Here is a 27,153-nt window from a genome sequence, read left to right on the forward strand (position 1 = left end):
AGATAAATTTGGTGAGGCTGAGGGCAATTTTTAAAAAAATCTGGGGCCTAGCACTTTGTGTTCTTTGTTGCCTGTGAGTGTTTGATGCACATGTACTTGGGAAACTGGGTAGGGAAGGGTAGGGCCCATACCAAACATTGCCACGGGGCACTATGAGATCTGTGTGCGCCCCTGATTAGAGCAATTAATAAAACTAAGGTACACATATGTGGAGGTTTTTGGAGGACTTTATGAGACTTGCCACTGTATTTCCTGAGTGCAATATGGTAAAATGTAGTTTGGTTAGCCCATGTTTGTGATGTACATGTGTAATAAGTGCATTTACTGTATGCCCATAAATGAGGATGTGCATGTAAAAATGAGAAGAAACAGCGGGTGGACTTTTCTTTAAGCAAAAACTAAATTCTATTAATATAATATAGATTTTAAGGAACACGTCATGCAAAAGGGATACACTGTGTTATGCCTAGTGCAGACCTTGAGAGCGTGGTACACTTTTACAGATTCAAAGGATGTCAAAGATAAGTCATGCCCCTTGAGGTTTATACAAGGCATAAGTCAATGCAAGTTTTGCCTGGAGTGTTCATTTAAAGATATGGTAAAAGGCGAAATATAGGACGACTCATTCTTTAAGGGGGTTTTCTGAGATTCTGATTTTGATGGCCTGTCCTCAGGATAGGTCATCAATATCAGATCGGTGGGGAACAGATTCCTGGCACTCCCGACTATCAGCTGTTTGAAGAGGTCATGGCGCTCACCAGAGAGCCGTGTCCTCTTCCTAGGCCAACAATGTCACAATCATCAATCATGTGGTCTAAAAGCTGCTCAGTCCAATTTAAGTGAATGGGGCTGAGCTGCATTACCAATCATGGCCACCATTTAATGGACAGAGCTGTTCATCAAACAGCCGATTGGTGGAGGTCCTAGGTGTCAGACCTCCACCGATCTGAAATCAATATTAGAATTTCAGGAAATCACTTTAAGTTGTAAGAATTGTGGCAAACAATACGTAAGTTGTCCCCTGAGGTACACAAATTCCTATTCAGGTAGGACCATTTGATTTCTACTGAATCTAAGGCTATAAACATTAACTATATATTTACAGTAAGCCAAACAGGTATGGTAACATTCCATTGAAAAATAAGAAAACCCTGAATAATACAGTATCAAACTAGAGTACTGAAGAGTATAGAGAGGTGAACAAAAGAGAAAGCAAAACACAATATAAACCACATCAGCCCAAAAAAATAGTCCTCATACAATAGATGGCTTCCAAAGCCAAGTGAAAAGTTACAGAAACTCTATAAAGAAAATGTAGAGCAGGTATTTTGGTTGCAATATATCAATACAATATCTGCAAATTTGCATAAATATTTTGTGTCACAATATATCAAAGTTATTTGCAAATATTATACAATCTGGAATGCTTTAACATGGGACACGACTGTGTACAAGAAACATATACACATATAAGAAAATGACGGCAGTCTCTTTATAAAATGTACTTTTTGGATGCATTAAATTAGCAGTGCTATTAGGATTAAATATGTCAAGTGATATGTCCCACTTTGTTTTTGCTGTTGGCAGCTTGCCTCACCTCTTCCTCCCCAATCGCTTCTATAACCCTGATTATTTCCCACCACTGTTATCGTTATAGTCCCATGGACAGATGTCTACCATATTTGGCTTTTGCATTGTTTTGTTTTTACTGTCAGATGATTCCGTATCTTGATCCGACTGTGAAGTAGAAAGACTTTCCCATGGACACACTTCCACTAGTTTGCATTTGTCTATGCCATGTTGGTTTGAGGTACTTTTCCCTTTACTTACTGAAACTGCCAAGGAATGGTCTCCAACCATGGAGCAAACCTCGGCACTTTTTGACTTATCCATTTTTATGATTGGATCCATCTCATTTTCATGACTTTTAGTTTGACCCCTTATGCTGTTTTCATCTTTTTTTGCAATACTTTTTGCACCCTTCTTTTTTGAAGGACTTGTTGGCATGTCTTTAGAAGGGGATGTGGGACTTAAAGCAGAGCTGGTAGATGAATCTTTACTTCTCTTTTCACTTATTGTATCCTGTGATTCAAAGTCCCATGGACATATCTCAGCTTGAAGAGCTAAAGTTTGTGGTAGGTTGTTGTTAGAATTATGGTGACCACCTGGTGATAGAATTACCCCCTCCGTGATGGGGGGATTTTTTTTGCATTCTTTTTCTTGTGAGTTAGCAGTTTGTTTGGTCAATAACTCTTGATCTGTTGCTCCTGTATCAATGGACTGAGACTTTTTTGTGTTTTCATCTTTTATGATGTGTTCTTGGCTATCCTTTGCATTTAGGTCAGATTTACCTGGACTCTTTTGCTTTGAGTGATGATGTGCTTGATCTGTTGTCTTAGATCGATTGTGAGATTTGCTCTTAGAACGTGATGTATGATTCTTTTCACAGTCCAAAGGTGCAATGGAAACATGCTTCTGGACTTTGTTTTCAGAAGGCACTGTAGTGGGAGTAAGGTCGTACATTTCCCAAGGACATACCTCTTCAATGTCAAATTTATCTTTAAATCCGAGAGTATCTATCATTTTCTCAGTGTCTCCCAATGTCAAACTCATTGCCTGTTGCTTCATAATTCCAGGTTTGTGAGATTTTGGGGTTTCTTCAATGGGACTTGATGTTCTGTGCTGCTCCAAGTTCTCCTCCTTGTTTGAGCAAGGCGTACCTTTCTGACTTGCATTTTCATTAGAGTCTACTGTTGAATATTTATCAGAATCCTCTACACTTTTAGTTTGTTCACTAAGTCCCAGGCTTTTATCTTTAGAGTTAGCAATGGCACTAAGTGACTTTTGTATGACAGAAAGACTTGGGTGCAAAGGTTTTTTATCTAGGCTTAGGTTATGAGCGCTGGCAGACTTGCAGACCAAGGGTACCGATTCAGCAGATCCCACTTCCAGCTCTTCGGCCTCTCTATGTTCTGGCCTTTTCCCATTAACCGAGGTCTGTATTGCGTTTTCACACATATCCATCTTTTCTGAAGAATTTCCATTGGGTTTGTCATTTGGTCCTCTTAAATGGTCATATGTGCTGTGGGACTTCTTCAGTGAGAACGGTCTATGCTTTGAGTCTTCCTTTGACTTTGCATTATGGGTATTTGACTCCAGGTGATTTTTTTTAGAATTACTGGTAGTATTTTTAGGATTACTATGATCTGCACCATCTTTGTCTTCTCGGGAGCACTGGCGGCTGACTGACTCAGGGATCTCGGTTATCCTTCTCATAATTGATCGCCCCAATCCTTTCTTTGAACACCTCTTTTTCTGAAGATGTGGGTTATTTGCAATCATCTTTTTTCTTTTATAAATCTCCAACTGGGTATATAGTTTCTTCAGCTCATCCTATTAAAAGACACAAAGACAAACTTGTTAAAACAGTGTATGCAGTCACTTAATATATGTATTTAATTGTTATTATTTAACAAAGGTATGGCAATATCATGAAGGTCCAAAAAAGGTAAAAGAAGGGCAATGAACATCTCATAATAATAATAATTATTATTATATTAGAGATGAGCAACTCAATTGTTAAATAATTGGATTCATTAGGAATTTCACAAAAATATGTCTGCCAAACAAATCAGAAGTTTTAGCTATTCGCTTTAAAATAATTGTGCAAAAATGGCACCCAACAACATTTTATTGAGAAAATTGGTGGGAAAAATGACAGGAAGAAAGAAGATGGAGGATCACACGACCCTGGGAGAGATGGGGAAGGGGCTTGCCCTGATTGGATCAGAGGCTGACAGGGGCAATATTCAGCCAGGTCCTGCTACTCAGAACAAGCTAGACACCATTCTGTTCTCAGCTGTGGATATGATAGGATGTGTTGTGGTTGTGCCTGACAAAAAAAAATTGCAGACACAAGCCAGTTCTTAGGGACACTATAGGTGCACTATAGGGAGAGAATATGGAGATACATACACCCGTGTACAGCATGTGATTGGGTAGATTTTAGAATTTTTTCTTGGAAAGCATAGAGAGCAAATGAGGGACTGGTCACTGTCTTAGTTGTTTCATACAGCTTGCTGGCAAGTTCTGCATGACAAAATCCTGCATGAAACTCATATTTTTAGTTTGAACAGCCTGCCAGGTTTTTTGTAAAAAGTTTCCAAAGTTCATAGGCTTATTGCAGCCCAATAGCACACATTCTTCTGCAAATGCTGAGCAACTGCCAACTGCTAAAAAGAATACTGTGTATAGCATTCTGCAATGATAGTATTGTATTGTATTGCATCAAGATCCCATGCATTATTACTGAATACATTGTGCTGCAATAAAAGCATTTATATACCAGTTCACCATTTTACACATTTTATTGCATCAAAATACAGTGCATTATTAGTGAACATGCAGTACTGTAATAAATACATTAATATAGCAGTTTGATTTGTATTACTAATGTAAATTGTCAATACCAGTATGCAATGTGTTTATAGAAGGGAACGGATGTTGCTCCTAAAATCTGTAAATTACAGGGGGAAAAAAATCAAATGTTGCCAGTACTGTTTAATATTCTGTGACTTTTCATTTATAGGCCTCACAACAAAATGTCACGTAAATGGAAGAGTGTAAAACAAAAGACCCTGGTCTCTTCGAGTAGAGAATGTCGGTAGTAGTGCAAACAGCAGCACCAGCTTTCTGGCCAGTAGCCTCTATATATGAATAGCAGGGCACACATAAATGATGCTTAAATACGGATTTGTTTTATTAAGGGTACTCCACAACATCCAAAATTATAGTTAGTGTTTCGGTCTAACTATAGCCTTTATTCACGGCAACGTGGTATGTAGGAGAGTCAACATGACATCAGAACTGTTGAGAATGGAGAATCCTGTATGATGTAATGTGCTGTCAAAATAAATGAGGAATGAATCTGTGAGGAATTTTCACACTCTTTTGGCCGAGACCGATGAATAGATCTGACATTGATTGTGAGATTTATCGTTGGCCCCATCACACCACTGCCACCATCACATTATATACTGTATAGCTCCTGATACCTCCACCACCACAGCTGCTACACTCCACTCCTAATCCCCCTAATTCCACTTCCATTACCCCTACTGCCAGTAGCATTACCGGTACATAGGCGCAACTACTATGACTACTACCTCAACACAGCCAACACATCTATTTTCTGCCTTTTCTGTTCCATGCTGTGCTGCTACTGCTGGTGCTCTTTTGCTGACACTATTACCCCAACATACCTTACCCTTTCCACATCCACAGTGTACTGCTGCTGTCCAACAAACACTTGTGCATGTATAAATATCCAACCCCCATTAATGCATAATATTTTGACGCTTGTGCAGGAAAAGCCACTGTTTCTCATGACATAAAATTTAACATGTTTAAACAGGTGGGGCTTCTGACCCAGTTAAGGCACAATTTTTAAATGCCTGGTCCCAACAAGCGCCTCTCCCCCGATAACACTGTGTTTAAACACCATCTGCCCCCCCAATAAGGGTTCATTTTTGTCAGATTTCTTATATTAAAAAATATAACAAATTTGGCGTCGCAGTGTATTTTTAAACACGCTGTTTGCTAAGGCTGGGTTCACATCACGATTTTCCCATCTGTTTAACGTATATTAAAAAAAATTTATACGTTAAACAGATGCCCCAGACTGATGCATTCAGTGGCATCCATTCACCATAGAATTCCATTGTAAAAAAAAAAGTATATGTTTTTTTTACCGGACTCTGCAGGATAAAACGCAATGTGAACCCACCCTAACACTGGCAACCATGCATTTTTCCCATCGTTATATATGTCAGTGTTAGTCTGACATTATTTTCTTTTGCTGTCATTGCGTTCAAGAGCTCAAAAAGAAGAGGGAAAGGACAGAAATAGCTAAAATTCATTAAAAAAATTAAAAAAGAGAGAACAAAATATTTAAAAACACCTTAGAGTGGTACATAGCAATTTTCAGGGCAATTAGAGCACATTTGATTTGCGTATAATTGATTTGGCCACAAATCAATTTTTTTTTAACAAGTCTACAAATCAGACATAAAACTAATTTCAAGAAGTTCGCTCATCTCTAAATTATATACAATAACACTACAAAGGCCACGCTTACAAACTTTAACATCTGTGCACAGAGAAAAACAATCATGTAATGATTCATGCTAAAATCACTAAAAAAAAAGCCACATAAAAGTACAACCGCAACTATAACAGTATGACAACACGGTCAGGTTGAATTTTAAAAAGAGGAGAAATTGATACATATTTTTATCTCTTTTTATGATCCTCTCCAAAACTGCATGCAGAAACCTGACCGTGTGGTTGAAAAAATCTGAACATCATAAATATAGATAAAATTAAAACAACTAGTACTAATTAAGTCATAATGTTATACAAAGTATAACAAGACTGAAGCTCAACAAAATTGCACACTAAAATGAACGCAATCATGCATTCAAAGTATTGGCATTCAAACCATGCCCAGTGCCAGAGCATATGGCATCCTCAGGAGTATCATGATTGTTTTTTTCTGTGTACAGATTTAAAGGATAGCTGTCATGTTTTTATTTTATTTGCTAGTTTATTAGAGCTAGGCATCTATACCTGAGTTAGTCTGTCAATGATTGCCAAAAGATCTGTAATTACCTTATAATAACAGCTTTCATTAATGTCCTCTGTCCCTTTCCACTGCTCCCTTAAAAGACCGTTGCTAGGGCTTGTATGTCTCCGGTTAGGAAGACAGAGGGGCGGTCCTTCACGCTGCATGCCTGCATTAGGCTTCAGAGTGAGGAGGCGTGTGTCTCAGTAATACAATCTGATTGGCTGGCAGGAAGCTGCTGGCTACAGCAAGTTTGTATGTGACCTGAGGGAATGCAGTTTTGGCCTCAGAGAACTGGCAGAGGAGCCATCTTGAGAATATCCTCATAATGTAGGATTCAAAACAGCTGTAACTAAGGGGAAAACTCAAGGAAAACAGTGTTAAGTGAAGAAACTATAGATTGCTTTATGCATATGACAGTTATCCTTTAAATGTTATAATTCTGTCTTTAATAAAGGGTTATTGTATACCATCAATTTAGGATGTGCAACTTAGTTTATTGCCCTTCCTTTTCTTTTTCTTTGCTCAATGCATTGTTGGGTTGTGTTAATAGAAATTTATAGATACACTAAACTGAGACCATTAACATGATCTACACAGGTCTTTAAAGAGAACCTGTTGCCTCTCCAGAAGTGTATGATAAATACTTGCATTCCCCATGTAATAACAATTCTGGAACATCTATTCTTACGACTCTTTGTTGTTCCATTCCTTTATTATTTCTTCTAGAAGTTATGAATGAATTGCCAGCAGCTTGCAGTAAGCCAGCAGGTACAGATGGTTGTTACCAGTTGGGGGTGTGTCCCTGCACAGTCTAACAAGAGCAGCACTGATTGGACAGAGTCAGACACACCCACTACTGGTAACATACAGCAGTACTTTTACTGCAGATTGCTGGCAATTTTTGTAAACTTCTAGCAGGAATAATACAACATAGAGTTATAAGAATAGATGCTCCAGAATTGTTATTACATGGGGAATTCAAGTAGTCCCGAAAACAGACATATCAGGAGATGTGACAACTCCTCTTTAACATCCTTTCTCATGGACCAATGTTAAAGGCATTAATTCCCAGTTATAGCCTGATTTGTCAGAGGAGGTGAGAGTTGCATTTACATGGAGCCATCATCTCCTCTGTTGCCATTCCTAGTCACCATATGGAATCACAGTTTCTGGGCAGCAAGCAGATCACTTGTTACCAGGGATATCTGCTGCACAGAAACATTGATTTTGATGTTCAACAGGTACAATCACATAGTGATCAAGCATTTGTAAATGTCCTTCCTTGATAACTGGTCAATTATCGGTCTGTGTAAAAGGAACTTTACTCTCAATAATCTATTATCTTTGTAATGACTATGAGTAACAAAACAAAAAAAGTATTTGCTTTAGGCTACTTCCGCACCTGCGCTTTCCCTTTCCGCTATTGAGATCTGTCATAGGGTCTCAATAGCGGAGGAAAACGCTTCAGTTTTGTCCCCATTCATTGTCAATGAGGACAAAACTGAACGGAAGGGTACGGAGTGCCCCAGAATGCATTCTGTTCCGTTTCATTGCATTCCCAGGACGCACACAAAAGCGCAGCAAGCAGTGTTTCTGAGTGCGTCCTGGGTTGTGGAGCAAGACGGATCTGTCATGACTTACAATGTAAGTCAATGGTGATGGATCAATTTTCTCTGACACAAAAGAAAACAGATACGTTCCCCATTGGCTTACAATGGTTTTAGAGATGGATCCGTCATGGCTATTTCAGAGATAATACAGACGGTTGTATTATCATGACGGAAGCGTTTATGCTCCATGACCGATCCAGCAAAAACGCAGATGTGAAAGTAGCCTTAGAAGTTACTTGCATACCCTATAAAATAAAAAATCTGGAGAACCTTTTCTTAGAACTCTGTGTGATCCAATTTTTCTGTAATTCCTCTTGTAAATGTTTGAATACACTGACAACTGGATGAAACTATTTCTCTTGTTAACACCCCATTGATCATTGGGCAGGAAAGGACAATACCCGTTTTAAATGAACACTGTTCGGGGCCTGTGTGGCTGCCGAATGGGGCAGTTCAGAGAGGTATATCTTAGGTCGTGATTGGTTTTGTTTTAAAGCTGATAATCAATTATTTTAAACAGGACCAAAATTGTATCACTAACCCTGATAAACTGCAAGTTATAGCCCTTAGAGGTGAGTCCCAGTGAATTCTGTATATACTTGCAAATTCTGACACAAATTCTAATAGCTGTATCTTTCTATGTATTTCACTTAGCACTGACTGCACTCTTGGTCTTGTTAAAAAGCTTAGACTGTCAGCTATAGTGATGAGCAGGAGGTGCCATATTCGATTTCGCGATATTTCGCGAATATTCGATTGAATATTCGTCTTATATTCGTCAAAATCAAATATTCGTCATTATTCTATTTATCGCGAATAATATGCGATTTAATTATTCGCGTATTGCGATTTTCTTTTAACTGTCTAAGGCAACTTTCCTATTTGTTGGCTATGGCTATGACTAATATGTGTATTTTACGAATATTCGCTATATTGCTATAACTTCGTTTTTTAGAATATCCGTCATATTCTAAAAAACGAAGCTATAGCAATATAGCGAATATTCGTAAAATACACATATAGACTGTAATTTAGCTATAATCTTTTTTCTATAGTCCAATTTTTTTGTCTCTTCTGAACTGCAGTTTTGGAAAAAATTGACACTATAAAAAAAAATACTATAGCACTATATTAGCTAAATTGCAGTCTATATGTGTATTTTACGAATATTCGCTATATTGCTATAACTTTGTTTTTTAGAATATGACGGATATTCTAAAAAACGAAGTTATAGCAATATCGCTAATATATTCGTTATTTAGAATAGTCGTCTGTTTTTTCCCCAATGTGTACTGTTATTCCACTTTGGCATACTGCTCCCCGAAAAGCGTCCGTCACCATGGGAACGCCTGTGGGTTAGAATATACCATCGGATCTGAGTTTTCACGATCTCAGGGAAAACTCAGATCCGATGGTATTTTCTAACTTACAGGCGTTTCCATGGTGACGGGGACGTTTGTCTGGGAGGAGTATGCGAACAACTGTACAGATAGGAAAAAATAATGCGAATATTCTAAATAACGAATATATTCACAATATTGCTATATATTAGTTTTTTAGAATATTCGTCATTTTTTTCCCATATGAAAACATGATTCCTTCCTGCTTAAGTTGCTTGTGGGCCAATGACTCATTTACCCACAGGAAAGAAGCAGGGAGGAATAATGTTTTCAGATGTTAAAAAATTACAAATATTCGAAATAGCGAATATATAGCACTATTTTCAAAATATTCGCGAATTAGCGAAGTTGCGATATTCGCGATTAGTATTCGCTATTCGAATATTCGAGCTCAACACTAGTCAGCTACCCAGACTGAGATATGGAGAATTAAAATAGTCATCCCCACTTCAGCTGGATATGCTCACAGCCAGCCTGGAGGAGGGGGGGGGGGGGGGGGGGGAGGGGTGCTGCCAGGCTGTAGGAGGGGAGAAAAGAAGGTTCTGTCTACCTATTTTACCTGTAAATATCCCAGGAGGAAGCTTACATAGACTCCTCTGCATGTCATAAACCCCCCCTTCACCCATCAATCAAAATCTAATTAGGGGGTTAAGGGAACATGTCCCTACAGTGTTTGACACTGCATGATGAATGCAGATAATTTTATTATGCAGAAGGACATATTGCAAAGTCAATGGGTCTGCAAAAATTCACTTGGACTGCATCCGTGTTTTGCAGATCCGCAGTGTGTGGACAGCAAAACGGACATGATAGTGTGCATTGGACCTTAAGATGTAAAATTTATAGAGAAAGTACATATAGCTACTGTGGGGCTCACCTTCCTCTTTCTTTTTAATTTGTAAAAACTTTGTAGATCTACCAATTTTCTATTTGGTAAAGTAACAGCCAGCAAGAAAGAAGAGAAGGGCCTAAGTTTTGCTCCTCCATACATAAATAAAGCATAAACAGAAATAACAGGACCCCATAGCAAAAATGATATCAACAAAGCAATAATCAATCTTGGGGAAATTTATCAAAACCAGTGCAAAGGTAAACTGACTTAGTTGCCCATAGCAACCAATCAGATTGATCCTTTCATTTTTTCATAGGAGCTCTGAAAAATTAAAGGTGAAATCTGATTGGTTGCTATCAGCAACTACAGTAAGTCAGTTTTCCTTTGCACTAGTTTTGATACATCTCCCCTAAAATAGAATCCAATGTACAAAACACAGCAGGGCACATTGACTGTTACTTCACTTAAATTTTGGTGCGAATTGTGCCAAAATGTAGCACAATTTGGTGCATCTAGAAGAAGTTATCAGCGCCTAGCCCAAAAAGGGGGCACAGCTTACTGGGAAAAGCGGAGCAGCCTGAGATGCGATACTCTGCACTACAATTCTGGTGTAAAAATCTGTCTCAAAGTAAGCCAACCGATAGCTGGTAGAAAAGTGTTCATTCCTCCACCTAATACACCACAGTTTTATGCGTTTTGTTTTTACGGCCGTCCCTACCACGATTCATATAGAAGGTATAAAAAGCATACTTATAACACATTATCCCCCTTAGACCTACAATGACTTGAAACCACATTCTCTAATTCCGTGCACACATATATTCACAGACAACACTGTGATGACAAAACCATTCTGTGAGAAGAACAAGCATTTATTTCATATCTTCAAATGAATCGCTAACAAGGTTGGCCACATTGTTTAAGACACGTGCAAGTGATAAAAAGTGCATTTTCTGCTCACATGAATATGTCTGACACCCCAGCCATTGCCATAAGACCGACCCTGGTCAATTTCATCAGGTGTCTGAAATGAAGAACCAAACTGATGTTACTTAAGCATCCATGGCTGCAAATAACTGTATGGGGGTTTCCATCATTCATTTTGGGTGCTTAATGTTGAGGAGCTAAGGAAAATCTATTGAATGATAATGATGGGTCCTCTGAAGGTAACATGTGCTGTAATAGTTCAGAACAATATATACAGTAGTTTATAGATTCTATATATTGTTCTTTAAGTTGTATTTATCCCTGGGTTAATGCTATTGGTGTAACGCCACACGGGATGTAAAATACAGTAGCAAAATCTATTATAAAACTGCATGAATTAAATGAGGATTTTTAAGGGGGAAATGGCTGTGAATTAAGGATGTGCGAATCAATTCTGAACAAACCTTATTCGTAGCAGATTTCTTCAAAACCTTGGATTTTAATCAACCCAAATATTAACAATATAACAATTAACAATATAAGTGAGAACTGTACATAAAAAGCTAGAATTCAGCTTTCTTTCTGAAAAGATAAAAAAACCTAAGTTGTTCACTACATCATAGCCTTCCAATCATTGCTCAGAATTTTAAACAGGCTTCTTAGTATAGCACAGGCATGGCCAACCTGAGGCCCTCCAGCTGTTGTAAAACTACAACTTCCAGCATGCTTAGACTGCCTACAGCTATCAGCCTGCAGCAGGGCATGGTGGGAGTTGTAGTTTTACAACAGCTGGAGAGCCGCAGGTTGGCCATCCCTGATATAGCAGTTCTTACAAAACAAGGGCATTTATTAGAGTAAAGCAGACAGAATCAGCTTTTCTAGTTGAGTGGCCTTGGGGGGATCCCTAACAGGGTACTTTTTCTATAGTGGAGACCAGTTAATATACTTGATGACTATTATAAGTTAATTGATGCTCCTCTTGGCTTCCGGGAAAATTTTTGCAAATTAGTATGACTAACAGCTGCACCAGAAAGAATCACTTTATCTTTTTTTGTCAGGAAAGCTTATTTGCATAGCTTTGGGTTTTTGGGAAAACATTCAAAAGCTTTTCTGAGAAACAGGATACGAGAGGTAATTCTTTTTGATGCCATCTAATGCAAAACATACTAATTTTCAAATATTTACTCAAAAACAAAGAGGAGCCTAGCCTACAAAAGTAATCACATATATTAACTGGTCTCCATAACAGAAATAATACCCAGCTAGAGACCCCCCCCCCCCCCCCCCCCAGGTATCTCAACCAGAAAAGCTGGTTCTATCTACTCTGCTCAAGGTTTTTGTCCTGCCCTGAAAGAGCAGGTGTGAGAATGGCTTAGCTATTTTTCTAGTTATGCTATGTAAGTCTGTTTAAAAGGCTGAGCAATGATTGGAAGGTTATGCTGTGTTTGTTAAACTCTCAACTTTTTAAATCCTTTTAGGAATGAAAGCTTAATTGCATATGCTTTCTACATGCAGATTTCTCTCTTGAATCAATAGTAAAATATTTAGGATGAACTCTGTAATGATAGTGATCTCCTTGTGCTTCACAGATGAATTTTCTCCTATTTTTTATTCACTAAGTTGGTGGCAGCCTCAAACTGGTCAGTCACTGCTTTTTCATAGTATGATTTGTATCTATTTCCAAAAGGAAAGGGAAACTGTCTCATACGAGGGATCCAGCTTTTTCTGGGTAACTTCCCTTTAACAGAGCAAAGCAAACTTTGCTTGGCTGCCTGAGAGACCTTGGTTGGGGTACTGTACTTTTTATTTTTATGGAGGGCACCAAATGTGCATGAGGAGTATCCATAAGCCATTCAACATTCCTCTTGGTTTATGGAAAAATTATCTGAAAATAATAGCACATCTTACGTCTGCTGGCATCAGATAGGCTTATGTAAACTAATTTGAATATCTTTTCCAGAAACCCAGACTGGCATATAATACTCCGCACACGTACTACTCATACTAGGCACTCTCCATAATGAAAAAGAGTGCACCCAGACAACACTTATATATAACCCAGAGTAGCTCAATAGTCTCTGTCTTCCTCTCCAGCAAAAAAAATAGGAGACTAGAAGGTGTTATATATCAATTTTCAGGGCAATTGAATCAACCTTAATTGAGGTCTGAACTTTTTGAAAAATTTGTGACCTGAAATGAACTGAATTTCAAAAGGTTCCTACTATGAATCTTTGCCTCTGCATTGCAAAGGTCTTAATCTTCAGTGGAGATCCGTAACTTGAAAATTGACATGTGAGAAGTTTGTTTTTGCAGCATCAGGATGAGATGTCTTAAAAATACATCCACTTTGGTGGTACTATACAATTATGTTTAAATATGCTATGCTAAATCTGTGGTGTATTATGTGAACATGATGCCCCTAAAAGGGCTTTCCAGGACTTAGATACTGCTGAACTATTCTAAAGATAAGTCATCAATATGAGATCAGTGGGGGTATGACACCCAACACCGCCCACCATGGATCAGCTATTTTGGGCAGCTATAACATCAGAAACTATATGGTGGATGGAAGGCTCTATCTATTTTGTAGTTTTCCAGTGCTGGGAGCTGAGTTTAGCACTGCAGCATTCCCACTAAACAGTAGACAGATCCTTATGCTTCAATCCACTGTATATTTTCCAGCATCAGCAGCTGGGTGTCAGACCCCAACTGATCTGATATTGACGACATATTCTGAGGATAAGCCCTCAAAATCTAAGTCCCTTAAATGGGGTTTCCAACTTCAATGTGGCCAGTGGACCAGTCAAGGTAGGCATACTTACCCACTCCCTGATGCTTGGTTCTGGATCCGTGGGTCTGATGTCTGTCTTCTTTGGACTTCTGGTCCCTGAATGTAAAGATATGCCATGGACTGGGTCTTGTGTGCTGCTGCAGTCAATGGCTGGATGCAGCAGTGATGTGTCCCTAAGTAGCTCGTGACCTATCAATGACATGCCACTTGGGGACATTCCAACTATGTAACTTTCACTGGTCTCACTGGGGGAGGGTAATTTAAAAATAAGTTGGAAAACCCTTTAAATAAGCTATCTTCATGGGTCCTGGGTAGAGTTGAGCGGACACCTGGATGTTCGGGTTCGACGAGTTCGGCCGAACTTGAAAAAAAAAGTTCGGGTTCGGTACCCGAACTTGACCCCGAACCCGAACCCCATTGAAGTCAATGGGGATCCGAACTTTTGGGCACTAACATGGCACTAAAATAGTCCTGGAAAGGGCTAGGGGGCTGCAAAAGGCATCTAAATGTGCTTAAGAGCATGGCAACTGTTCTGCAAACAAATGTGGATAGGGAAATGACTTAAAATAACATAAAATACAGAAAAATTAAAAATAACAATCTGGATCTAGGAGTAGGAGGTTGAGGAGGCGGTGGATGGGTGGATGTGGCGGTGTAGGTTGACGTGGCGGTGTAGGTGGAAGCGGCGGTGAAGGAGGAATAGGTAGCCAACACTGATTTGTGTTATTTTTTATTTTTAAATTGGGGTATCCCCCAAAATATTGAGACATATAGCAAAATAAAATAAAGAATAAGTGCACTTGAGTACAAGAATGTATGGTTGAGGCTGGTATAAATGTCTATTCTGCACAAGGTACGGACAAGTCCTGTGGGATCCATACCTGGTTCATTTTAATAAACGTAAGCTTGTCCACATTGGCTGCGGCCTGTGATAATGCTCTCTGCCGTGCTAAACACACGTTCACACTATACACTGGCTGCAGGGCAGGTCAGCACCTCCAAGGCTGACAAAGCTTTTCCACATTTGGGCCATGCTAACCCTGCCTTCTCCGGTGCTGGCGGTGCCCCAGCTGCGTTGGCGACCTCTTCCTCCTCCTCTGCCTTCGCCTTGTGCTTCCACTGTGCCCCCGCTGTCAGGTGGGAATGCCATCAACAGCGTGCGCTTGTAGTCGCACATCTTCCAATCAGTAACAGATGTTTTCACTAAATTTAGTTCCCTGTCAGCAATGCAGAGCAGGCGTTCATTCACGGCAAAAGGGGGTTCATGTCACCCATCAATAGAACAGAGGATTTTGAGAGATTTAGGCCCCTGTCACCCAGGCACAGCAGGGGTTCATTCATGGCAAAAGGGGGTTCTTGTCACCCATCAATAGAACAGAGGATTTTGAGAGATTTAGGCCCCTGTCACCCAGGCACAGCAGGGGTTCATTCACGGCAAAAGGGGGTTCTTGTCACCCAGCAATAGAACAGAGGATTTTGAGAGATTTAGGCCCATGTCACCCAGGCACAGCAGGGTCTCATTCACGGCAAAAGGGGGTTCTTGTCACCCAGCAATAGAACAAAGGATTTTGAGAGATTTAGGCCCATGTCACCCAGGCACAGCAGGGGTTCATTCATGGCAAAAGGGGGTTCATGTCACCCAGCAATAGAACAGAGGATTTTGAGAGATTTAGGCCCATGTCACCCAGGCACAGCAGGGGTTCATTCATGGCAAAAGGGGGTTCATGTCACCCAGGAATAGAACAGAGGATTTTGAGAGATTTAGGCCCATGTCACCCAGGCACAGCAGGGGTTCATTCACAGCAAAAAGGGGTTCTTGTCACCCAGCAATAGAACAGAGGATTTTGAGAGATTTAGGCCCCTGTCACCCAGGCACAGCAGGGGTTCATTCACGGCAAAAGGGGGTTCCTGTCACCCAGCAATAGAACAGAGGATTTTGAGAGATTTAGGCCCATGTCACCCAGGCACAGCAGGGGTTCATTCACGGCAAAAGGGGGTTCCTGTCACCCAGCAAAAGAAGAGAGGATTTTGAAAGATTTAGGCCCATGTCACCCAGGCACAGCAGGGGTTCATTCACGGCAAAAGGGGGTTCATGTCACCCAGCAATAGAACAGAGGATTTTAAGAGATTTAGGCCCATGTCCCTCAGGCACAGCAGGGGTTCATTCACGGCAAAAGGGGCTTTATGTCACCCAGCAATAGAACAGAGGATTTTGAGAGATTTAGGCCCCTGTCACCCAGGCACAGCAGGGGTTTGTATACGCCAAAAATGGTAAAATGTCAATTTAGGGCACTAAAATTGGCACTTTTTTGCATTAAAATGGCTCTAAAATAGTCCTTGAAAAGGCTAGAGGGATGTAACAGGCAGTAAAATGTGCTTAAGAGCATGGCAACTGCTCTGCAAACAAATGTGGATAGGGAAATAATTTAAAATGAAATAAAATAACTAAAAATTACAAATTATTAACCTGCAACTCAGAGAAGGAGGTGGCTATGGAGTCGGAGGTTGAGGAGGCAGTGAATGTGGTGTTGTAGGTGGAGGCAGCAATGGAGGAGGAGGAGGTAGTCAACAATTTTTTTTTTTTATTGGGGTAGGTAGCCCCCAAAATATTGGGACAAATAAAAAAAAAGTAAACAAAGAATCATTGCGCTTGACTTGAGTACAAGAATGTATGTTTGATGGTGGTATAAATGTCTATTCTGTACAAGGTACAGACAAGTCTTGTGGGATCCAAGCCTGGTTCATTTTAATGAACGTGAGCTTTTCCACGTTGGCTGTGGACAGGCGGCTGCGTCTGTCTGTAATGACGCCTCCTGCTGTGCTAAATACACGTTCAGAGAGTACACTGGCAGCAGGGCAGGCCAGAACCTCCAAGGCATACAGTGCAAGCTCTGGCCATGTGGAAAATTTGGAGACCCAGAAGTTGAATGGGGCAGAACCATCAGTCAGTACGTGTAGGCGTGTGCACAGGTACTGATCCACTATGTTGTTCAAATGCTGCCTCCTGCTAACATGCTCCATATCAACAGTTGGGGCCGGTTGTTGCGGCGAGGTGACAAAGCTTTTCCACATGTCGACCATGCTAACCCTGCCTTCTGAGGTGCTGGCGCTGACACAGCTGCGTTGGCGACCTCTTCCTCCTCCCCTGCCTTCCCCTTATGCTTCCATTTGTCCCTCGGCGTCAGTCGGGAATGCTCTCAGGAGCGCGTCTACCAGCGTGCGCCTGTAGTTGCGCATCTTCCGATCACGCTCCAGTGAGGGAATTAAGGACGGCACATTGTCTTTGTAACGGGGATCCAGCAGGGTGGCCACCCAGTAGTCAGCACACGTTAAAATGTGGGCAACTCTGCAGTCTTTGCGCAGGCACTGCAGCATGTAGTCGCTCATGTGTGCCAGGCTGCCCAGAGGTAAGGACAAGCTGTCCTCTGTGGGAGGCGTATCGTCTGCGTCCTCCGTATCCCCCCCAGCCACGCACCAGTGATGGGCTCGAGCTGCGTTGGATGCCACCCCGCTGTGAAAATGCTTCATCCCCATCTTCCTCCTCGTCCTCCAGTAGTGGGCCCTGGCTGGCCAAATTTGTACCTGGCCTCTACTGTTGCAAAAATCCTCTTTCTGAGACACTTCTAAAAGACTGGCCTGAAAGTGTTAGAGATGACCCCTCTTCCTCCTCCTCGTCCTGGCCACATCCTTTTCCATCATCGACCTAAGTGTTTTTTCAAGGAGACATAGAAGTGGTATTGTAACGCTGATAACGGCGTCATCGCCACAGGCCATGTTGGTGGAGTACTCGAAACAGCACAACAGGGCACACAGGTCTCGCATGGAGGCCCAGTCATTGGTGGTGAAGTGGTGCTGTTCCGCAGTGTGACTCACCCGTGCGTGCTGCAGCTGAAACTCCACTATGGCCTGCTGCTGCTCGCACAGTCTCTCCAGCATGTGCAAGGTGGAGTTCCACCTGGTAGGCACGTCGCATATGAGGCGGTGAGTGGGAAGGCAGAAGTTACGCTGTAGAGCAGACAGCCGAGCGGCGGCAGGATGAGAACGCTGGAAGCGCGCACAGACGGCCCGCACTTTATGCAGCAGCTCAGACATGTCGGGGTAGTTGTGAATGAATTTCTGCACCACCAAATTCAGCACATGCGCCAGGCAAGGGATGTGCGTCAAACCGTCTAGTCCCAAAGCTGCAACGAGATTTCGCCCATTATCGCTCACCACCAGGCCGGGCTTGAGGCTCACTGGCAGCAACCACTCATCGGTCTGTTGTTCTATACCGCGCCACAACTCCTGCGTGGTGTGGGTCCTGTCCCCCAAACACATTAGTTTCAGAACGGCCTGCTGACGTTTACCCCTGGCTGTGCTGAAGTTGGTGGTAAAGGTCTGTCGCTGACCGGATGAGGAGGTGGTAGAAGAGGAGGAGGAAGCCGAGTAGGAAGAGGAGGCAACAGGAGGCAAAGAATGATGCCCTGCGATCCTTGGCGGCGGAAGGACGTGCGCCAAACAGCTCTCTGCCTGGGGCCCAGCCGCCACTACATTTCCCCAGTGTGCAGTAAGGGAGATATAGCGTCCCTGGCCGTGCTTACTGGTCCACGTATCTGTGGTTAGGTGGACCTTGCCACAGATGGCGTTGCGCAGTGCATACTTGATTTTATCCGATACTTGGTTGTGCAGGGAGGGCACGGCTCTCCTGGAGAAGTAGTGGCGGCTGGGAACGACGTACTGTGGGACAGCAAGCAACATGAGCTGTTTGAAGCTGTCCGTCTCCACCAGCCTGAATGACAGCATTTTAAAGGCCAGCAGTTTAGAAATGCTGGCATTCAGGGCCAGGGATCGAAGGTGGCTATGTGGGAATTTACGCTTTCTCTCAAAGGTTTGTGAGATGGAGAGCTAAACGCTTCCGTGTGACATGGTGGAGATGCTTGGTGACGGAGGTGGTGTTGTTGGTGGCACATCCTCTGTTTGCTGGGCGGCAGGTGCCCACGTTCCTCCAGAGGTGGAGGAAGAGGCCGAGGCAGCAGCAGAAGAGAGAGCAGGAGGGGCCTGAGCCCTTTCTTGGTTTTGAAGGTGCTTACTCCACTGCAGTCCGAGTCTCGCATGTAGATGCCTGGTCATGCAGGTTGTGCTAAGGTTCAGAACGTTAATGCCTCGCTTCAGGTTCTGATGCCACAGCGTGCAAACCACTCGGGTCTTGTCGTCAGCACATTGTGTGAAGAAGTGCCATACCAGGGAACTCCTTGAAGCTGCCTTTGGTGTGCTCGGTCCCTGGTGACGGTGGCCATTAGCAGGCGAACTGTTTTGGCGAGGGCTGCTCTGCTTTTGCACCCTGCTACCGCTTATGCTACGCTGTTGGCTCGGTCTCACCACTGCCTCTTCCTCCGAACTCTGAAAGTCAGTGGCATGACCTTCATTCCATGTGGCGTCTAGGACCTCATCGTCCCCTGCATCGTCTTCCATCCAGTCTTCCTCCCTGACCTCCTTTTCAGTCTGCACACTGCAGAAAGACACAGCAGTTGGCACCTAAGTTTCGTCATCATCAGAGACGTGCTGAGGTGGTATTCCCATGTCCTCATCATCAGGAAACATAAGTGGTTGTGCGTTAGTGCATTCTATGTCTTCCACCCCTGGGGAAGGGCTAGGTGGATGCCCTTGGGAAACTCTGCCAGCAGAGTCTTCAAACAGCATAAGAGACTGCTGTATGACTTGAGGCTCAGACAGGTTCCCCGATATGCCTGGGGGTGATGTGACAGACTGATGGGCATGGGTTTCAGGCGCCACCTGTGCACTTTCTGCAGAAGACTGGGTGGGAGATAATGTGAACGTGCTGGATCCACTGTTGGTCACCCTATTGACTAGCGCCTGTACTTGCTCAGGCCTTACCATACTTAGAACGGCATTAGGCCCGACCAAATATCGCTGTAGATTCTGGCGGCTACTTGGACCTTAGGTAGGAGGTTCAGTAGGACAAGTTGCTCTGGCAGAACGGCCACGTCCTCTCCCTGCACCAGAGGCTCCACCAACACCACCACCACGACCATGACTGCGTCCCTTATTAGATGTTTGCCTCATAGTTAGCGTTTACAAAGCAAAGTAAAAAGTGGTTAAGTCTGTTAAAAATAATTAACCGGCAATAAACTCTATATGACAGCTGTATTTGTGGCCTAAATGTGACAGTCACTTATGCTTGTCTAATCCCAGATGTGCAGTATATTAGAGGGTTTTTTCACCCCAGTAACCAAAAAGCCGTATTTCTGGCCTAAATGTGACAGTCACTTTTGCACGTCTTATCCCAGATGTGCAGTATATTAGAGGGTTTTTTCACCCCAGTAACCAAAAAGCCGTATTTCTGGCCTAAATGTGACAGTCACTTATGCACGTGTAATCCCAGATGTGCAATATATTAGATGTTTTTTTCACCACAGTATGCCAAAGCCGTATTTCTGGCCTAAATGTGACAGTCACTTATGCACGTGTAATCCCAGATGTGCAGTATATTAGAGGGTTTTTCACCCCAGTAACCAAAAAGCTGTATTTCTGTCCTAAATGTGACAGTCACTTATGCTTGTCTTATCCCAGATGTGCAGTATATTAGAGGATTTTTTCACCCCAGTAACCAAAAAGCCCTTTTCTGGCCTAAATGTGACAGTAACTTATGCTTGTCTAATCCCAGATGTGCAGTATATTAGAGGGTTTTTTCACCCCAGTAAGAAAAAAGATGTATTTCTGGCCTAAATGTGACAGTAACTTATGCTTGTCTAATCCTAGATGTGCAGTATTTTAGAGGGTTTTTTCACCCCAGTAACCAAAAAGCCGTATTTCTGGCCTAAATGTGACACTCACTTATGCACGTCTTATCCCAGATGTGCAGTATATTAGAGGGGTTTTTCACCCCAGTAACTAAAAAGCCATATTTCTGGCCTAAATGTGACAGTCACTTATGCGCGTGTACAGGGAGTGCAGAATTATTAGGCAAGTTGTATTTTTGAGGATTAATTTTATTATTGAACAACAACCATGTTCTCAATGAACCCAAAAAACTCATTAATATCAAAGCTGAATATTTTTGGAAGTAGTTTTTAGTTTGTTTTTAGTTTTAGCTATTTTAGGGGGATATCTAAGTGTGCAGGTGACTATTACTGTGCATAATTATTAGGCAACTTAACAAAAAACAAATATATACCCATTTCAATTATTTATTTTTACCAGTGAAACCAATATAACATCTCAACATTCACAAATATACATTTCTGACATTCAAAAACAAAACAAAAACAAATCAGTGACCAATATAGCCACCTTTCTTTGCAAGGACACTCAAAAGCCTGCCATCCATGGATTCTGTCAGTGTTTTGATCTGTTCACCATCAACATTGCGTGCAGCAGCAACCACAGCCTCCCAGACACTGTTCAGAGAGGTGTACTGTTTTCCCTCCTTGTAAATCTCACATTTGATGATGGACCACAGGTTCTCAATGGGGTTCAGATCAGGTGAACAAGGAGGCCATGTCATTAGATTTTCTTCTTTTATACCCTTTCTCGCCAGCCACGCTGTGGAGTACTTGGACGCGTGTGATGGAGCATTGTCCTGCATGAAAATCATGTTTTTCTTGAAGGATGCAGACTTCTTCCTGTACCACTGCTTGAAGAAGGTGTCTTCCAGAAACTGGCAGTAGGACTGGGAGTTGAGCTTGACTCCATTCTCAACCCGAAAAGGCCCCACAAGCTCATCTTTGATGATACCAGCCCAAACCAGTACTCCACCTCCACCTTGCTGGCGTCTGAGTCGGACTGGAGCTCTCTGCCCTTTACCAATCCTGCCACGGGCCCATTCATCTGGCCCATCAAGACTCACTCTCATTTCATCAGTCCATAAAACCTTAGAAAAATCAGTCTTGAGATATTTCTTGGCCCAGTCTTGACGTTTCAGCTTGTGTGTCTTGTTCAGTGGTGGTCGTCTTTCAGCCTTTCTTACCTTGGCCATGTCTCTGAGTATTGCACACCTTGTTCTTTTGGGCACTCCAGTGATGTTGCAGCTCTGAAATATGGCCAAACTGGTGGCAAGTGGCATCTTGGCAGCTGCACGCTTGACTTTTCTCAGTTCATGAGCAGTTATTTTGCGCCTTGGTTTTTCCACACGCTTCTTGCGACCCTGTTGACTATTTTGAATGAAACGCTTGATTGTTCGATGATCACGCTTCAGAAGCTTTGCAATTTTAAGAGTGCTGCATCCCTCTGCAAGATATCTCACTATTTTTGACTTTTCTGAGCCTGTCAAGTCCTTCTTTTGACCCATTTTGCCAAAGGAAAGGAAGTTGCCTAATAATTATGCACACCTAATATAGGGTGTTGATGTCATTAGACCACACCCCTTCTCATTACAGAGATGCACATCACCTAATATGTAGGTAGTAGGCTTTCGAGCCTATACAGCTTGGAGTAAGACAACATGCATAAAGAGGATGATGTGGTCAAAATACTCATTTGCCTAATAATTCTGCACGCAGTGTAATCCCAGATGTGCAATATATTAGAGGCTTTTTTCACCACAGTATGCCAAAGCCGTATTTCTGGCCTAAATGTGACAATCATTTATGCACGTGTAATCCCAGATGTGCAGTATATTAGAGGGTTTTTTCACCCCAGTATGCCAAAGCCGTATTTCTGGCCTAAATGTGACAATCATTTATGCACGTGTAATCCCAGATGTGCACTATATTTAACAGATGTATTTTTTTAACCCCAGTAAGCAAAAAGCTGTATTTCTGAATTTGCAGACATGCAGATATCCTGTGCTGGTGCACTATCATTGCATAATATGGCTGCCGATTATGTATTGATATTGACTAACTGAAGAATAAAAAGTTTGTTTTCAGCAGTAGTTGGCTCAGGGCAGGCTTAAAAAGATTGTGCACTGCACCCACAAAACACATTTTCTGTAGATCGCTGAGTACAAAAAACAGTTCTTGATGAGATTTCTCCCTGATCTCTCCCTCACAGCAGCTGCAGCCTCTCCCTACACTAATCCGAGCAGAGTGACGGGTGGCGCTACGTGACTCCAGCTTAAATAGAGGCTGGGTCACATGCTGCAGTTGGCCAATCACAGCCATGCCAATAGTAGGCATGGCTGTGATGGCCTTTTAGGGCAAGTAGTATGACATCTGTTGATTGGCTGCTTTGCAGCCTTTCAAAAAGCGCCATAAAAATCGCCGAACACCGAACCCGAACTTTTACGTAAATGTTCGGGTTCGGGTCCGGGTGCCGAAAACCCTAAAGTTCAGTACGAACCCGAACTTTACAGTTCGGGTTCGCTCAACTCTAGTCCTGGGCTGTCATTTCCAGACTTTCAGTCCCTGCATGTAAACTTCTGGCACAGACTAGGTAATGCGCACTGCTACAACCAATGAGTGGATGCAGCTGTAACGTGTTCTCGAATGGCACGTGATCAAGCAGTGACATGTCACATGGGGAAATGTCAATGCTGCGGCCCATGGAGCCAGCACTGGGGTTTGCAGGTAACTATGCTTCCCTTGAAAGGTCCCCCTGGGAAAGAGGGGTTAATTTAAAAAAAAAACACACATTGAAGTTGGAAAACCCCTCCCAGTTATCTCCCAGTGATGAGCCATAATCACTCAGGGAAGCTACTGCTGATCATAATACTCCCTTCCAGCAAATGAATGGCTGACCAGGTAGTATGCTGCGAGCGAAGGATCTTCCCCTCTGTGATGACCATATTATTTAAAAGTTCTATAAATTAGGCAATGTTTGCTGTACAAACAGAAAAAAGGCACACCACAGGGTGAATAAGTTTAAAATAAATGAATAAAAAACTGCAAGTGGAGGTTCACCCTATAGAGTTGTGCTAGTAATAGGCACAACTCTATTGAAGATTTGCAGGGGAAATTCAATCCCCAAGATATGGTATGCAGCCACGGATAAAGGTCTTCTCAATGGAGGTGCCTGGATTCCCAAAATGCGACATTTCCATCAGCCTGTACAAATCTTTTTTACTTTGAATATACAATTTTTCTCTCTTTTTTATGTGTAGAGAATATATATACATGTTTTTCTTTTTTATCTGACAGACTTCGATCTTTTTGGCTTTGCTTTGTTTATTATAAATAAGAATCTACTCATACAGACAGTAAACAAGGTTGTCGACAGAAGGAGGTTTTGGCAACTAGTGCTCGGTTCACACAAAGTGGATGGCTTTTGTTTAACATATCCACTGGGAAAACCCTCCTGGCATATATATCCTATGTAAGTCTGTGATGGGTGCCATCCTACAGTCATAAATCTATACCAATATATGGAATAACATAGTTTACTAGGAAATCCATATTTTCATATTTGAAGTGCACACATGAAAATAATGTATAACTCTTTCAAACTCCCCAACAGAGAACAAATAAGAGTAATAGCAGTAAATATGTTAAACACAAACACAGCAACTACCTGTATTGTGACATTAACACAACAAGCTAAGTAGAAAGACCCAATGGGATAGGAAGGGCAATTTTTTAATTAACTTACTTGAGATGAGCGAAGTTTTAAAAAATTCGATTTGGTCACATGACCAAATATTTCCCAAAAATTTGCTTCATTGAGAATTAAACACGAAGCCCATTATATCAGGTCTATTCGGCCTGCAGTTAAACTTCAGGGAGAATGTATCATGGTGATAATGTGGCTTTCACTACGCAAGGAACTCAGCATGCATCTGGCCATTGGTGCAAGGGACTCAGAGGGACCACCTGCCTCCATCTCCACTGCATACTGCCACGGTCTGTCTGGGTCATCTGAGTGTGAGATGTAAGCAACATGTCTTCTGTGCCCTCGCCAGTCAGATTTATCAGCATCCCCTCCAGGAGTGGAATTACATTATTCATTCCGTAGTCCTGGCGACTGACAAATAAAGTGGTCTCCTCAAAAGGCCTGAGCAAACGGCAGGTGTCACACATGAGCTGCTACTGTCTAATGTCAAGGTTACACCAGTGAGTAGTCTTGTCTGCGTAATCAAGAAATCGGTCACAGGTTTCCTCTGCTCATACAGTTCGTCCAACATGTGGAAATATCACATATGAGGCGATGTAGGGGAACAACATTCTGCCTTTGCAGCTCAAGGAGGGATTGTTTTGCATGGTAAGAGTGGCTGAAGTGCATGTACAGTTTCCTTGAAATTTTCAAGACGTCTTGCAGTTAGGTGGAAGACTTCAGGAACCGGGTGACAACCAGATTAAAGACGTGCGCCATGCAGGGTAGATGGGTCAGTCCTCCCTGATGCAGTGCAGACAGAATGTTCTTCCGCTTATCGGTGACCATGGTTCCTATCTCCAGTTGGCGAGGACACAGCCAGGATTCGATTTCTTGGTTGATGACGCGGAGCAGTTCCTCCCTACTGTGACTCTGTTCACCCAGGCTGAACAGGTGCAGAACCGCATGCCAACACCATGCTTTGCATGGGTGGTATGCTGGAGGACCACTCTGAACTGTGCCTACAGTGGAGGCTGAAGACAGGGTGGAGGATGATGGGGCAGAGGAGGACATTGGCGCATTACAATACGGAGGCGGCATAGCCAAAACCTGGTCAAGTTGCTTGTGTGCCTGGGCTGGAACCACATTTAGCCAGTGGGCTGTAAAGGACATATATTGTCCTTGACCATAGTTACAGATCCACACATCAGCGCTGGCATGAACTGTGCCAAACATCGACAGGCTCAAGGACTAGTCTACCTTCTGCTCAACATGCATGTGCAGGGCTGGTACAGCTTTTTTAGAGAAGTAATGATGGCTTTGGACTCTTCACCTTGGCTTGGCACAAGTCATCAGAAATGTTCATAGTCTACAATATGGAAAGGGAAGAATTGCAGTACCTGCAACTGCACGTTTAGCTTCTGTGCCGTTGGATGAGTGCAAGCATACTATTGTCTCTTTGCCATCGCCTCAGTGATTGATTGCTAGCTAAACACGTGATGAGGAGTAAGAGGAGGAGAAGCATCAGGAGCAATAGACGAAGGGAAGAAATGACAGCTTCCTTCTGCTTAGGTTGAAGAGCCCTGACTGCTGGAGAACGTGTGAGGGCCGCTGGCACATCCAGCGGTTGCTGTGTCAGGTTGTTCCACTGCATTAGTGCCACAGTTTTCCCAGGCCACTTTACAGTGATGCTCCATCAGTTGACAGAACAGATTAAGTATAAATGGTGCAGCAGATGAACTCGGTAAATGTGCCTATATATTAAAATGCCTGTTGACAATGAGTCTGATGCACAATAAGTCTATGTATAACAAAACAGATTGAATATAAATAGCACAGCAGATGAACTACATAAATGTACATATATATAGGACTGCCTATTGACAATGAGTCTGATGGACCAAGTCAATCTATAACTGAACAGATTAATAATTAAAGGTGCAGCAGATTAACTAGGTAAAAATCCCAGTGGTAAGATGTGGCAAGCTCATAGAGACTTATTCAAAGCGACTTGGAGCTGTGATTGCCACAAAAGGTGGCTCTACAAAGTATTGACTTTAGGGGGGTGAATAGTTATGCACATTGACTTTTTCTGTTATTTTGTCCTACCTGTTGTTTACTTCACAATAAAAAAAAAACATTCTCAAAGTTGTGGCCATGTTCTGTAAATTAAATGATGCAAATTCATGTTGATTCCAGGTTGTGAGGCACCAAAATACGAAAAAATTCAAGCGGGGGTGAATACTTTTTCAAGTCACTGTATAACAGAACAGATTAAGTATGAACAGTGCAGCAGACAAATAAGATGCACAGGATGCACTGCAGTCTCCCTATGCTCTCCCTACAGTGTGTAAAAACTCTCCCTACACTGTCCCTGCACTGTCCCTATCCAATTTTCTACAATTAAAAGCTTTGTTAACCACTGTCTCTAGCGCTTGGAACTTTTGTCCCTATGCTCAGCTCACAATGAAATAGCAGAGACCGGGCAGGATGAGGGTTTTATA

At 42.3% G+C, this 27,153-nt stretch overlaps 1 protein-coding gene across 1 annotated transcript in view; it reads right to left on the reverse strand.

Moving 5' to 3' along the window:
* Nucleotides 1–1,629: 1,629 nt before the first annotated feature.
* GPR158 (G protein-coupled receptor 158) overlaps nucleotides 1,630–27,153 on the reverse strand; it is a 409,668-nt gene continuing 384,144 nt past the window's right edge. The window contains exon 11 of the mRNA XM_040434051.1: nucleotides 1,630–3,393. Within this exon, the coding sequence (XP_040289985.1) occupies nucleotides 1,630–3,393 (1,764 nt within the window). The remainder of the gene's footprint in view (nucleotides 3,394–27,153) is intronic.

The sequence above is a fragment of the Bufo bufo genome, chromosome 5, assembly GCF_905171765.1.
Source record: "Bufo bufo chromosome 5, aBufBuf1.1, whole genome shotgun sequence".
Classification (NCBI taxonomy): Eukaryota; Metazoa; Chordata; class Amphibia; order Anura; family Bufonidae; genus Bufo; species Bufo bufo.